At 42.4% G+C, this 15,510-nt stretch overlaps 2 protein-coding genes across 6 annotated transcripts in view; one reads left to right on the forward strand and one right to left on the reverse strand.

The window, feature by feature from the left end:
- LOC141094141 (uncharacterized) overlaps nucleotides 1–15,510 on the reverse strand; it is a 392,749-nt gene that overhangs the window by 227,140 nt on the left and 150,099 nt on the right. The window lies entirely within an intron of this gene.
- LOC141094142 (uncharacterized) overlaps nucleotides 1–15,510 on the forward strand; it is a 43,297-nt gene that overhangs the window by 23,236 nt on the left and 4,551 nt on the right. For all 5 annotated transcript variants that reach the window (XM_073579881.1, XM_073579882.1, XM_073579884.1 and 2 more), the window contains one exon: nucleotides 1,699–1,792. In XM_073579881.1, coding sequence (XP_073435982.1) covers nucleotides 1,699–1,792 — 94 coding nt within the window. The remainder of the gene's footprint in view (nucleotides 1–1,698; nucleotides 1,793–15,510) is intronic.

Consider the following 15,510-nt stretch of genomic DNA (forward strand, 5'->3'; position numbering starts at 1 on the left):
GAATCCCCATATCCGCATTCTTTCGGACAATCGAGTCACAGTGGCCTATATAAATCATCAGGGGGGGGAACCAGGTCCCAAGCCCTAATGGACACATCCGCCAAAATCCTCCAACTGGCAGAGGCAAACCTGCTATCTCTGACAGCCCTACACATCCGGGGTACAGAGAATCAAAGGGCAGACTTTCTGAGCCGCACCCAATTACGACAGGGGGAATGGGTACTAAAGTGGTCCATTTTTCAGCAGATTGTAAAAATGTGGGGGACCCCAGACATAGATCTGTTTTTTTTTGTTTTTGAAATTGGCAAAGTAGACACCTTCTGCTCCCTAGATCCCAGGGGGAATCCTCTAACTCTGGATGCGTTTATGCTCCCATGGACACAGAGTCTAACATATGCCTTTCCCCCAATCATGCTCATTCCAGCGGTCCTAAACGAAGTCAGGGAGGACGGGGCAAGAATGATACTGATAGCCCCTTTCTGGCCCAAAAGAACCTGGTTTTCCTGGCTAAGAATGCTCTCAGTAACTGACCCGTGGATCCTACTGGATCTCCCGGACCTGCTATCGCAGGGCCCAGTGTTACATCCTCAGGCACCGAACCTCCATTTAACAGCATGGAATTTAAGAGGGCACTGATGAGGGACAGGGGATTTTCAGGGAACCTGATAACTACACTACAAAAAAGTAGGAAACCGGTTACCATGAGAGCTTATGGCAAAACATGGAAAAAATTCCTATCCACTTCTAGGGCAAAGGTTCAGGACGGGGTTCAGATTGATAAGATCCTAGAACTTCTACAAAAAGGCCTAGAACAGGGTCTGGCGGTCAACACATTAAAAGTACAAATAGCGGCGTTAGGCCCCTCTATAACCATGATGTGGCAGTTGACCCCTGGGTAGCACGGTTTATTAAGGCCGCAACCAGATCTAGGCCAATAGCTAGTCAAAGGTTATCGTCATGGGACCTGAATCTTGTACAACACTGACAGGCCCTCCGTTTGAACCAATTTACTCGGCACCCCTAAAAATCCTATCACTTAAAACGGTGCTGCTGGTGGCACATCAGCTCGAAGAGTGAGCGATATTCAAGCCTTATCAGCAGGGCCACCTTTTACAAAATTTCTAGAGGATAGTCATCCTAAAACCTGACCCGGCCTATCTACCTGAAGTATCATCACATTGCCTTTTTTAGGCACTATAGATTAGATCTAGCCTCTACGTCTGACCTGACCTTCGGGAGAAGGGTCCTTCAGGCCGTGGTCCCTCCCTAAGCTACCAATCTCTATAATTCTCTCCGTGGTGCTGTCATGGGTGAGAGAGAATAGCTTAGTTACTCACCGATAACGGTGTTTCTCGGAACCCATGACAGCACCCGCTTATTCCCCTCCCCTTCACGAGTATGGTGAGCACGTTTTTTCTGTGAGTAGAGTGTTTCTGTTTAGGCACGGTGCTTTTGATAAATAAGCAGTATTATAATATTGTGTATATATTTCTGTTGTCTAACCTGGAGACCCTCTGATGCTCTGTAACCAACTGAAGGCGGAGGAGAGGTACCGCCCTTTTTATCTGTAGGTTCCTGTCCCTGAAGGGCGGATCCCCTCTCTCCGTGGTGCTGTCATGGGTTCCGAGAAACACAGTTATCGGTGAGTAACTAAGCTATTTCTCCATCTGTCAGTGACTTTTACAATATTTGTTTCAGGGTGAAGATCTGACCCCCCATATTAATGCTACAGAGACATATGTGAGGGGTGATGAGCGGTGTAAAGAGGAAATTCTTACATACAATAACTCAGGTGAGTAGCAACCATTAAATGCAGGGAAGTAACAGATTCTTCTCAGCAGGGACGGACTGGGACTAAAATTCAGCCCTGGCATTTGAAATCACAGAGGCACATGATGTCCCTGTGCCCGAGCACTAGGTGGGGTATTTTATATTACCTTGCCTGGAGGAAAACAAGAATTATTACAAGACCAATATTTCTAACAATGCCAATAATATTGCTATGTAAGATTAAATTATTATAATATCAAAATAATAATATTGCAATGTTACAGACAAATACCAACAAACATAACCAAATCTTACCAGCATATACAGTTATAATTCCACCATACTGATCGGTACAGAGGATGATGTTAGTCTATGTGACTTTATACTTTTGAATCCTCGTGGCGCACACTCTGAGGATTCTCCGGTGCTGGCATTGAGAGCGGGTGGTCATGGCTTTGCTAATTTCACTGGCACAACTAGTCAGGACGTGACCGCATTTATACAAATCGCATACTTGCGGTACAATGATGAGGGGCGAAACTACAGTAAGTGCAAGGGTTACAATCGCACTCGGGCCCTGGAGCCTAGGGGGCCCCAAAAGTCCCTTTGACCTATATAGAAAGACTATTAAAATGCTATTAAAGACTTGCAATAATTGGGGGCCCAATTAGAGCTTTTGCTTTTTTGCCCAGGAAAGGTGACCTATCAGGACAGGGACCCAACTTTGAAGGATGCCTTGACATGGCAGTTGGGGGGTCACATATATTGACCAATCTATGCGCTAAGTACCTTCTTTTTTACTGTATTTTTCATAGTAATTTTGCAGATGAATATTTCATATATACACTATATAGCGCTTTTTTCCCTTTTCATATGTCAGTAATGCAGTTTCAGTGTTCTATAGTAATCATTCTTGGTAGTTCATGGTGCAGCTTTTACAGTTTTTCATGTTACTGTGTTGGTGCTGGCCTCGGCAGGTCGCAGACAGAAGGGATGCCCGTGGCCTGCTGGGTTAGGTGATTAAGCCAGCGACTTCGTGCTGTGTCACAACTGCTAACAGTGTGGGCGTCTTAAGGAAGCAGATTCTCATAACAATGTAGCAGCCAAGGTGGTCCAAAACCAAGCAGGCCCTTCTGGCATTTGCCAGAATAGCCAGATGGCCAGTCCGGCCCTGCTTCTCAGTCACCACTGTGGCTGCTTTTTCGGTCATGTAGTCTGGCCGTATTACCATGATCACCATTTTGCCTCCTGACAACATTCTCCTTCACCCAAAACTGATCAAATAAGCGGAGGGTAATGATGCTGTTGGCTTCCTAGATCCCTGGGATCTTATTGGATGAATCTCCCTTCTCTCCCTTCTGTGCTGCTGAATGTGCTCATATGGTCCCTACAAGAACAGGTCCAGTCTTTCTGGCCAAACTTTGCTTTTATGATCGACAACATTAAGGCTGTGTGCCCACGATGCGTTTTGTTAAGCGTTTCCGCAGCGTTTGAGCCGGCTCAGACGCTGCAGAAACGCCTAAAAGATGCATCAAATTAATTAGCATGCGTTTTTGGCTTTTTGTGCCAATGCATGCGTTTTTAACCGCTCAGGAATCGCTTAGCGGCTAAAAACGCAGCATGCTCATTAATTCCCGCATTGCTGAGCGTTTTTAGCCATCCCCAATGATCCCAGAAATCGCGTGTCAAAAAACGCATCAAAATCGCGCAAAGAACGCGCGGAAAAAGACGCGCGATTTCTGGGAAGGGGATCCTTTTCCTGAGCGTTTAAAAACGCTAGCGTGGGCACATAGCCTAAAAGTGCAGTGAGGCCAAGTGTGAATTTCTGTACAATATCAACAGTTTCCCTTTTTCCTATCTTTTCAATTTGTAGTAAAAACATTACACCTGTGCCATGATATATCTCTAAGCTGTGCGTGGCTGATAATAATAAATTTTATTTCTATAGCGCCGACATATTCCGCAACACTTTACATTTCAGAGGGGATTTGTACAGACAATAGACATTACAGCATAACAATAATCACATAGATCATAATAGATACCAAGAGGAATGAGGGCCCTGCTTGCAAGCTTACAGTCTATGAGGAAAAAAGGGGAGACACGAAAGGTGGGTGGTAACAATTGCCCTGATTGTATGGACCAGCCATAATGTTAAGTGTGTAACAGTACAGACACAGAGGGCTAATGGATGCATAAAGCATGTGGGAACATGATACAGGGAACCTGGTTATTTGTGGCTGTGACAAACAGGGATAGATTAGGTTAATGTGTTGAGGCGGTAGGCCAGTCTGAATAAATGCGTTTTCAGGGCACGCTTAAAGTTGTGGGGATTGGGGACTAATCATATTGACCTGGGAAGTGCATTCCAAAGAATTGGCGCAGCACGTGTATAGTCTTGGAGACGGGAGTGGGAGGTTCTGATTACTGAGGATGCTAACCTCAGGTCATCAGCAGAACGGAGGGCGCGGGTAGGGTGGTATACTGAAACAAGGGAGGAGATGTAGGGTGGTGCTGAGCCATGAAGAGCTTTGTGGGTGAGGGTAATAAGTTTATACTGGATTCTGGAGTGGATGGGTAGCCAGTGTAATGACTGGCACAAGGTAGAGGCATCGGTGTAACGATTGGCGAGGAATATGATCCTGGCTGCAGCATTCAAGACAGATTGGAGAGGGGAGAGTTTGGTAAGAGGGAGACCGATTAGAAGGGAGTTACAATAGTCGAGACAAGAATGAATAAGAGAAACAGTCTGAGTTTTTGCGGAGTCAAAAGTAAGAAAAGGTCGAATTCTAGAAATGTTTTTGAGGTGCAGATAACAAGAGCGAGCCAGTGATCGTATGTGGGGGGCAAAGGAAAGCTCGGAGTCAAGTATGACCCCAAGACAGCGGGCATGCTGCTGGGGAGTAATAGTGGAACCACACACAGAAATAGCAATGTCGGGTATAGATACATTAGTAGCGGGAGGAAACACAAGGAGTTCAGTCTTTGACGGTCAGTTTCAGATATAGTGAGGACGTGATGTTAGACACGGCGTTTAGACAATCACTGGTGTTTTCGAGAGAGCCTGATGGCTGTAATATACATTTATTCACACCTGTGTTGGCATGGCTCGAGCCCTGGTTTCATGGATTGACTCCACGTCATAAATTCCATTATTTTCAATCCTAAAAATTTCAGATTGCTGCACAATCTCCTGAAATGGAGGGGGGGGTGGGTGCTAATACTTTCTCTACTGTTCTGGCCATGACTCATAGTAGCTACAATGGTCCACCATAACTGATTGCAAGTCTAGTTTAGTGTTGTTCTCCCCTCGTACATACATTGTTGTTGGGATGTATCATATTATTTTATTCTATGTCTTTTTTTTACCTGTTCATTCTGTATGATAGTGATTGCGGTGGGATCGGCCTGCCTCACTTGTGAGTCTGTAACTCCCTGATAGTCTTAAAAAAAAAAAAAAAAAAAAGCTCTCCATCGCCTCTTCCAAATGCCTTAGATCTAAATTTAAAGTGAACCTGTCAGCAGGATTGTGCACAGTAACCTACAGACAGTGTCAGGTCAGCGCCGTTATACTGATTACATTGATACCTGGTGATGAAATCCGTCTTGTGGTTGTTGTTTAATCTTTACTTGTAGTTTTCAGTTAATGAGATACTCGTGCTGCGGGGCTGTGGGTGGCCTGTGGGCAGGGCTTTATGTGGTGCTCTGCTTACATATTCATCTGTATTGGCTTATGACAGGTCATTGATCCTTCACTGACCTGCCCCCTATTTTACATAATGTATATAATAGTGTTGATATTATTGTTGATAATGCCTATAATATTGTGAGACTGAGAAAATAAAAATTTACATCCAGCAAAATGACACCTGCGGCGCCTGTCCAGTATCACTTTTCTCTTACTTATAGATGCTACTACGCAGGCGCCACCATCGCCGGTGATATTTTGATGGATGTAATGTTATTGCTAAGCCTCACAATAGCCACGATAAAATATTATAGGCATTAACAATAATATCAACACTATTGTATGCTTTATGTAAATATAGGGGGCAGATCAGTGAGGGATCAGTGACCTGTCATAAGCAAATACAGATGCATATGTAATCAGAGCACCGTATAAAGCCCCGCCCACAGCCCCGCCCCAGAGCACGAGAACCTCATTAACTGAAAACTACAAATAAAGATTAAACAACAACCACAAGACGGATTTCATCACCAGGTATCATTGTAATCAGTATAACGGCACTGACCTGACAGTGTCTGTAGGTTACTTTGCACAATCCTGCTGACAGGTTGCCTTTAAGACACATCAGCTCTGCACTATTATACACAGTTCTCTTTTAAATGTGTAATATTTGTTCTTGAAACTCAAATGACAGAAAATATTGGAGCTTACGATAGTTTAGGTTAAGTCACCGAGCCCCATACACTAATTACCCCAGAGAGGTTTCACCACTAGTTACTCATTTATTACTGATGATCATTTCAGTAGATGTGTTATTGTCTATAGTCAGTTTTTTATTACAGTAGTTAGTGTCCAAAATACCCTGATTTATCCTCTTCCTGCAGCCAGTTTTGTGTTCCTAATCAGGCCCCATTTTTAAAATCTGACGTGTCGCTTTATGTGGTGATAACATTGGAATTCTTCACAAAGGATAATAGAAAACAAATGGATCTTACAGATTATTTTCCATCTTCGCACAATACCCTATATACGGTTGTATTCTACTGTCTGGGCACATGGCAGTGTTCAGAAGGGAAGGAGCGCCAATTAGCTATTTGAATGCAGATCTAGCTGGAATAGTTTGCAGACACAATGTATTGGGTCACCTGGCAGTTCAAAAGATAATCACCATGAACATGCTTGGCACTATCTTCTCTGCTTTCCATATCCCAAGGATTGCCTTGCTCATCGCCCTATAACACCCTTACATGGATCTGGACTTACACAGGGACCCCTAGGCTTGGACCATGGTGTTACTTGCTATTCTGTGGTATTAGATGGCAAGAAGAATAGTCAGGTAGCTGGGTCAGAACCAGAAGGACATAATACAGAATCAGAAAAAAAAATAGTCAGTAAACGGGCCACGGTCACAACAGGAAGCAAATACACAAGCCGCGAGCTGAGCACAGAGGACTGAACCAGAGGAGAACGATGTATCTGGCAGATTCCAGCCATATGCTTTGAGCTTTAGTAGGGTGTGGTACTTTCCAATTGGCTGAAGTAGGGAACAGATTACTCCAGCTGGAGAGCAGGAACAGACCCCAGGTGAAATTGAACACACCATATGCAGGAGCCCTAATATAACTAAATGACAGAAAACCAGAATGGTCGAAATCCCCATAAAGTGATTCCATTTTATAAATTAAGTCACTGAGGGTTATAATCTATACACAAGCGATCAAAATTGTTGGTACCCCTCGTTTAATGACACAAAAACCCACAATAGTCATAGTCACAGAAATAGCGTGAATCTGACAAAAGTAATAATAAATAAAAAATCTGTGAAAATGAACAAATGAAAGTCAGACATTGCTTTTCAACCATGCCTCCACAGAATTTTTAAAAACATAAATCTCATGAAATAGGCCTGGACAGAAAGATGGTACCCCTGAAAATAATGTGACAAAAGGGACATGTTAAATCAAGGTTTGTCCACTGATTAGCATCACAGGTGTCTGCAGTTTTGGAATCAGTGAGTGGCCTGTGTAGAGGCTACAGATACTCACTGTGCTGTTTGGTGACATGGTGTGTATCACACTCAACATGGACCAGAGGAAGCGAAGGAAAGAGTTGTCTCAGGAGATTGGAAAGAAAATTATAGACAAATGGGTTACAGGTAAAAGTTATAAGACCATCTCCAAGCAGCTTGTTGTTCCTGTGACTACAGTTGCACATATTATTCAGAAATTTAAGCTCCTTTGGCTACAGTCTCATCTCCCTGGGTGTGGCTGCAGGAGGAAAATTGATGACAAATCAAAGAGACGGATAATATGAATGGTAATAAAACAGCCCAAAAAAACTTCTAAACAGATTAAAGGTGAACTTCAAGCTCCAGGAACATCCGTGTCAGATCGCACCATCTGTCATTGAATGAGCCAAAGTGGACTTCATGGAGACGACCATGGAGGACACCATTATTGGAAAAAAAAATCATAAAAAAGCCAGACTGGAATTCGCCAACCTACATGTTGACAAGCCCAAAAGCTTCTGGGTGAATGTCCTATGGACAGAGCTGATGGGCCTTGCCAAAAAGTTCAATTTTTTTTTTTTCAATTTTTGTCTCATCTATGTTCACAGTCGGAAAAATGAAGCATATCAAGAAAAGAACACTGACCCTACTGTGAAACATGAAGGAGGCCCTGTTATGTTCTGGGGCTTCTTTGCTGCATCTGGTTCAGGGTGTCAAGAATCTGTTCAGGGTACAATGAAATCTCAAGACTAGCAAGGGATTCTAGAGAGAAATGTGCTGCTTAGTGTCAGAAAGCTTGACACAGTTGCAGGTCATGGGTCTTGCAACAGGATAATGACCCAAAACAGACAGCTAAAAACATCCAAGAATGGCTAAGAGGAAAACATTGGTACAGTGTTCATTTTATTGGACTATTCTGAAGTGGCCTTCTATGAGCCCTGACCTAAATCCTAATGAACACAAGTGTAAAGCGCTGAAACATGCCGTCAGGAAAAGGCAACCTTCAAACACGAGACAACTGGAGCAGTTTGCTCTTGAGGAGTTGGCCAAAATACCTGTCGAGAGGTGCAGAAGTCTCATTGACAGTTATGCCGGGGTCACACTAACCGACTCAAAATATGGTCCGTAGCTTCCAGGCGTAATACGGATGAATGACCCCTAAATAGTGCTCCGTATATCATCCGTAAGCAAGGTGTGGTTGCGTATTTTGCTCATGTCTGCATCCGTATGGCGATATTTTCTTGCCGCCTTGCAAAATGGACATATAATGGAGCCCTATGACAGGGTTTCTTACAGAAACGAAATAATAGATATAGACACACAGAATGCGCATATATACACACGTCATTGAGATAAACATATATTTATATTTCAGAGAGTTCTTCATAGCAGAATTGCCACTAATTAAATTGCCGGCTTCTATCAAATCATTCCCCAACCCGACATGAAATGACACATGCTTTACATTCAGTAAAGCATTTCATTTCATGTTTTTTTATATGTCCTTGACTAATAATTAGATGCGGGTTTGTGTGCAAAATTTGGGAGTTGTAGTTATATTAAGGGGTTAATTGGTTTTTAAAAAATGCGTGGGCTTCCCATTGCCCTGTAGCGGTGGCGAATGGGTTAATCTAACAAAGGGTTAATGTCACCTTACAATCGAATGGTGACATTAACCCTTTGTTAGATTAACCCACTCGCCACCAATATAGGGCAATGGGAAGCCCACACATTTTTTAACAAAGAATTAAGCCCTTAAAATAACAACTACAACTCCCAAATTTTGCACACAATCCCTCATCTAATTATTAGTCAAGAACATATAAAAAAAAACAAGAAATGAAATGCTTTACTGAATGTAACCATGTGTCATTTCATGTCGGGTTGGGGAATTATTTGATAGAAGCCGGCAATTTACTTAGCGGCTATTCTGCTATGAAGAACTCTGTGAAATATAAATGTGTATATATATGTTTGTCACAATGACGTGTGTGTGTATATATATATATATATATATATATATATATATATATATATATATATATATACACACACACAATGTATTCTGTGTGTGTCTATATCTATTCTTTCGTTTCTTTATTAAACCTGTCAGTGTGAGTTTACTGTATAGCGCACTGAATTGCCGGCTTTTGTAAGTCACCGGGTGCGTACTTCTCGCAAGTCACATGTGTGGTCCGTGTGTAATCCGTATTTTTAGCGCACCCATAGACTTGCATTGGCGTACTACGGCCGTAGTACGCTGACAATCGTAGCATGCTGCGATTGGCACGGACCGTAGAATACAGACTAGAAATATACGGCTGATGGGAGCTGCCCCATAGAGAAACATTTGTCCGTGTGTAATGCGTGCTTTTAACGCCTCACTCGTCCGTATTCCTCGCCAGTGTGACCCCGGCCTTACAGGAATCATTTGATTGCAGTGATTGCCTCAAAAGGTTGTGCAACAAAATATTAAGTTAACCCCTTCACTACCAAGGGTGGTTTGCACGTTGACTCCCGGGCCAATTTTTACAATTCTGACCACTGTACCTTTATGAGGTCATAACTCTGGAACGCTTTCATGGATCCCGGTGATTCTGACATTGTTTTCTCGTGACATATTGTACTTCATGTTAGTGGTAAAATTGCATTCAAATAACTTGCGTTTATTTGTGAAAAAAACGGAAATTTGGCAAAAATTTCGCAATTTTCCAACTTTGAATTTTTATGCCCTTAAATCACAGCGATACGGCACACAAAAAACTTAATACATAACATTTCCCACATGTTTACTTTACATCAGCACAATTTTGGAACCAACATTTTTTTTTGTTAGGAAGTTATGGGTTAAAAATTGACCAGCGATTTCTCATTTTTGCAACACCATTTTATTTTTAGGGACCACTTCACATTTGAAGCCACTTTGAGGGGTCTATATGATGGAAAATACCCAAAAGTGACACCATTCTAAAAACTGCACCCCTTAAGGTGCTTAAAACCACATTCAAGAAGTTTATTAACCCTTTAGGTGCGTCACAGGAATTTTTTGAATATTAAAAAAAAAAATGAACATTTAACTTTTTTTCACAAAAAAAATACTTCAGGTTCAATTTTCTTTATTTTACCAAGGGTAACAGGAGAAATTGGACTGCAAAAGTTATTGTGCAATTTGTCCTGAGTACGCTGATACCTGATATGTGGGGGGGAACCACTGTTTCGGCGCATGGCAGACCTCCGTAGGGAAGGAGCGCCGTTTGACTTTTTCAATGCAAAATTGGCTGGAATTCAGATCGGACGCCATGTCGCGTTTGGAGAGCCCCTGATGTACCTAAACAGTGGAAACCCCCCCAAGTGACCCCATTTTGGAAACTAGACCCCCCAAGGAACTTATCTAGATATGTGGTGAGAACTTTGAACCCACAAGGGCTTCACAGAAGTTTATAACGTACAGCGGTACAATTAAAAAATCATATTTTTTCCACAAAAATCTTTTCACCCCCAATTTTTATTTTTCCAAGGGTAACAGGAACCTAAAAGTTATTGTGCAATTTGTCCTGAGTACGCTGATACCCCATATGTGGGTGTAAATGACTATTTGGGCGCATAGCAGAGCTCGGAAGGAAGCAGCGCCATTTGACGTTTTTGGCTAGAATTGAGATCGGACACCATGTCGCGATTGGAAAACCCCTGATGTACCAAAACAGTGGAAACCCCCCACAAATGACACCATTTTGGAATCTAGACCCCCCAAGGAACTTATCTAGATGTGTGGTGAGCACTTTGAACCCCCCAGTGCTTCACAGAAGTTTATAACGACCGGGCGTGAAAATAAAAATATCGTATTTTTTCAACAAACATCATCTTTTAGTCCCCATTTTTTTTATTTTCCCAAGGGTAACAGGAGAAATTGGACCCCAAAAGTTGTTGTCCAATTTGTCCTGAGTACGCTGATACCTCATATGTGGGAGAAAACTACTGTATGGGCACACGTCAGGGCTCGGAAGGGAAGTAGTGACGTTTTGGAATGCAGACTTTGATGGATTGGTATGCGGGTGTCATGTGCGTTTGGAGAGCCCCTGATGTACCTAAACTATTGAAACTCCCCACAAGTGACCCCATTTTGGAAACTAGACCCCCCACGGAGCTTATCTAGATGTGTGGAGAGCACTTTGAACCCCCAAGTGCTTCACAGAAGTTTATAACGCCTGGGCGTGAAAATAAAAAAAACATTTTTTTCCGCAAAATTATATTTTTGCCCCCAATTTTTTATTTTCCTAAGGGTAACAGGAGAAGTTGGACCCCAAAAGTTGTTTTGTAATTTGTCCTGAGTAGGCTGATACCCTACATGTGGGGGTAAAACACTGTTTGAGCACATGGTAGAGCTTGGAAGGGAAGGAGCACCATTTGACTTTTTCAACGCAGAATTGGCTGGAATTGAGATCAGACGCCATGTTGCCTTTGGAGAGCACCTGATGTGCCCAAACAGTGGAAACCTCCAATTATAACTCCAACCCTAACCTCAACACACCCCTAACCCTAGCCCTAACCCTAGCGGGAAAATGGAAATAAATACATTTTCTTTTAGTTTTATTATTTTTCCCTAACTAAGGGGGTGATAATGGGGGGTTTGATTTACTATTTATGGCGGTTTTTATGTTTGGCGGCTGTCGCACGCTAAAAGACGCTTTTTATTGTAAAAATAGTTTTTGCATCACCACATATTGTGAGCTATAATTTTTCCGTATTTTGACCCACCGAGTCATGTGAGGTCTTATTTTTTGCGGGACGAGTTGACGTTTTTATTGGTACCATTTTCGGGCACGTGACCTTTTTTGATCGCTTTTTATTCCGATTTTTGGGACGCAGAATGAACAAAAACCAGCGTTTCATGAATTTCTTTTGGGGGTGCGTTTACACCGTTCCGCGTGCGGTAAAATTGATAACGCGTTTTTATTCTTCGGGTCAGTACGGTTACAGCGATACCTCATTTAGGTCGTTTTTTTATGTTTTGTCGGTTTTTTGCAATGAAAACAATTTTATATAAAAAATAATTATTTTTGTATCGCTTTATTCTGCGAGCTATAACTTTTTTATTTTTTTGCGGATGATGCTGTATGGCGGCTCGTTTTTTGCGGGACAAGATGGCGTTTTCAGCGGTACCATGGATATTTATATGCGTCTTTTTGATCGCGCGTTATTGCACTTTTTGTTCGGTGGTATGATAATAATTCATTATTTTTTGCTTCGTTTTTTATTTAAGGGGTTCGCTAAAGGGGTTAACTAATGGGACAGTTTTATAGGGCAGGTCATTACGGACGCGGCGATACCAAATATGTGTACTTTTATTGTTTTTTTTTATTTTGAAAAAATGGATTTATTGGGGAATATTTTTTTTTTTTTTTTTTTTTACTAATTTATTTAGCGATTTTATTTATTTATTTTTTTTTTCTTTATTATCTTGTCCCAGGTGGGACATCACTGTCCTGTGACAGATCTCTGATCTGTCACATCACAGATCACTGTGACAGATCAGCGATCTGTCACAGGCACTGCTGCAGACTTCCTCGCTTTGCAGGCAGTGAGGAAGTCAGCTCCCTGCAGGCCCCCGTCGCCATCTTGGATCCGGGGGCCTGTAGGGAAAGAGCCCCCCGCAGCAGCGCTGCACATTGCGCTGCCGTGGGGGGCTCAGGGAAGCACGGAGGGAGCCCCCTCCCTGCCGATGCTTCCCTTTAACCCCCGGTATACCGCGATCGCGTTTGATCGCGGTGTGCAAGGGGTTAACGTGTCGGGGGCGGTCCGTGACCGCCCCTGACACATTGTGCCGGGTGTCAGCTATGATAATTAGCTGACACTCGGCCGCGATCAGCGGCGCTCACCACGTGGGCGCCGCTGATCGCGATGACGTAATATTCCGTCCATGGTAATTAGGTCCATGGTCACATGGACAGAATATTACGTCAATTGTAGGTAAGGGGTTAAGGGAACCATCATTTCTCTCCAGGCCTATTTCATGAGTTTTATTATTTAAAAAATTATGTGGAAGCATGGTTGAAAATCAATATCTGACTTTCATTTCTTCATTTTCATAGATTTTTTAAAATTTATTATTAACCCCTTCCTTACCGATGACGTCATTGGTGAGTATCCCCTGCTTTGAGGTTGGCTCCAGCGGTGAATACACCTCAAAGACGCGACATGTCAGCTGTTATAAACAGCTGACATGTGCCCGCAATAGGCGTGAGTGGAATCTCGATTCGCTCGCGCCTTTTAACTAGTTAAATCCCACTGTCAAAGCTGACAGCGGACATTTAACTAGCACTTCCGGCCGCCGGGCTGGAAGTGAGTGCATCGCAGGCCCGGTGGTCGGCGCTCGTAGCAATGCAGTAAATCTACTACATATAGGCGATCTGCTCATCGCCCATATGTAGCAGAGCCGATCAAGTGTTGCATGCTTCTAGCCTCCCATAGAGGCTATTGAAGCATGCCAAAAGTAAAAAAAAAAGTGTTTTAAAAATAAAAAAAAACTAAGTTTATATCAACCCCTTTCGCCCCAATCAAAATAAAACAATTAAAAAAAAAAAAATCACATGTACACATATTTGGTATCACCGCCTTCAGAATCGCCCGATCTATCAATAAAAAAAAAAGGATTAACCTGATCGCTAGAATTACGTTTTTTTTGGTCGCTGCAACATTGCATTAAAATGCAATAATGGGCGATCAAAGTAACATATTTGCACAAAAGTAGTATAATTAAAAACGTCAGCCAGTGAGCAAAAAATAAGCCCTCACCCGACCCCAGATCATGAAAATTGGAGAAGCAAACTTTGGAATTTTTTTCATCACTTAGATAAAAGAGAACCTAGACGTGTTTCGTGTCTATGAACTGGTGATGACCTGGAGAATCATAATGGCAGGTTGGTTTTACCATTTAGTGAACCTAGCAAAAAAGCCAAGCAAAAGACAAGTGTGGGATTGCACTCTTTTTTGCAATTTCAGTGCACTTGGAATTTTTTTTCCCATTTTCGAGTACACGACATGGTAAAACCAATGGTGTTGTTCAAAAGTACAACTCGTCCCGCAAAAAATAATTCCTCACATAGCCATATTGACAGAAAAATAAAAAGTTATGGCTCTGGAAAGAAGGGGAGCAGAAAATGAAAAATCGAAAAAAGCTCCGGGAGTTAAAATATATACAGCCCACTGGCGCTTGACACACTCCTGAGTTACTGGCTGCTAAGTTTGGGTGACAGTAACCACCTCTTGTCAAATAATTTTGAAAAAGGACAAGTGTATATTCCAAACAGCGCTCAGAAATAGGAGAAGAGGTGCCCTCCTGCAGGATTTTGCGGTAAGTATACAATACTAACGCTAGAAGTAAAACCCCACTGCGAGAGGGTGTCCTTAATGTCACAAAAGTAGGAGTTTACTTGTGAAATAAATGTCAAAATACCACCACACATATAAAGATGTTAATGCGTATGCGTGTACAGGGCTGCCACTAGGAATTTCGGGGCCCCATACTGGCAAACTTTTTGGGGCCCCCTCGAACTGTCCACAGCCCCACCGATCCAGCAGCCTTTGTTTTGGCCAAAAGATTTTTTTAAGCCGCCACCACGACATGGTAGACTATTTTGGCTGGGCCCTACTCTACTCTAGCCTATTAAACATTTGTTAAAATATGCAATACAGTTTAGGTATAGTTTTAAATTTTAAAATGACCAATAATATCACACACAATTGACAAATGCCACCATACTATGACCAGACAACATATTGCCAACACAGTGACCTATAATACCACATATAAAGTACAAATACTGCCACACCTTGTCCAGACCACATATTAAAACCACAGTCACCGAATAATATCATACAGGGGACAAATACCGCCACACCATGACTAGACCACATATTACCACCACATGGTGACCAATAATACCACATACAATGAACAAATGCTACCACACCATGGACGGACAACCTATCACCACCACTTTGTGACTGAATACTACAATGCTGCTCAGTAATAAAAAAAAAAAAA

This window comes from Dendrobates tinctorius, unplaced genomic scaffold, assembly GCF_039654945.1.
Source record: "Dendrobates tinctorius isolate UK_male_01 unplaced genomic scaffold, ASM3965494v1 ptg000063l, whole genome shotgun sequence".
NCBI classification, from domain to species: Eukaryota; Metazoa; Chordata; class Amphibia; order Anura; family Dendrobatidae; genus Dendrobates; species Dendrobates tinctorius.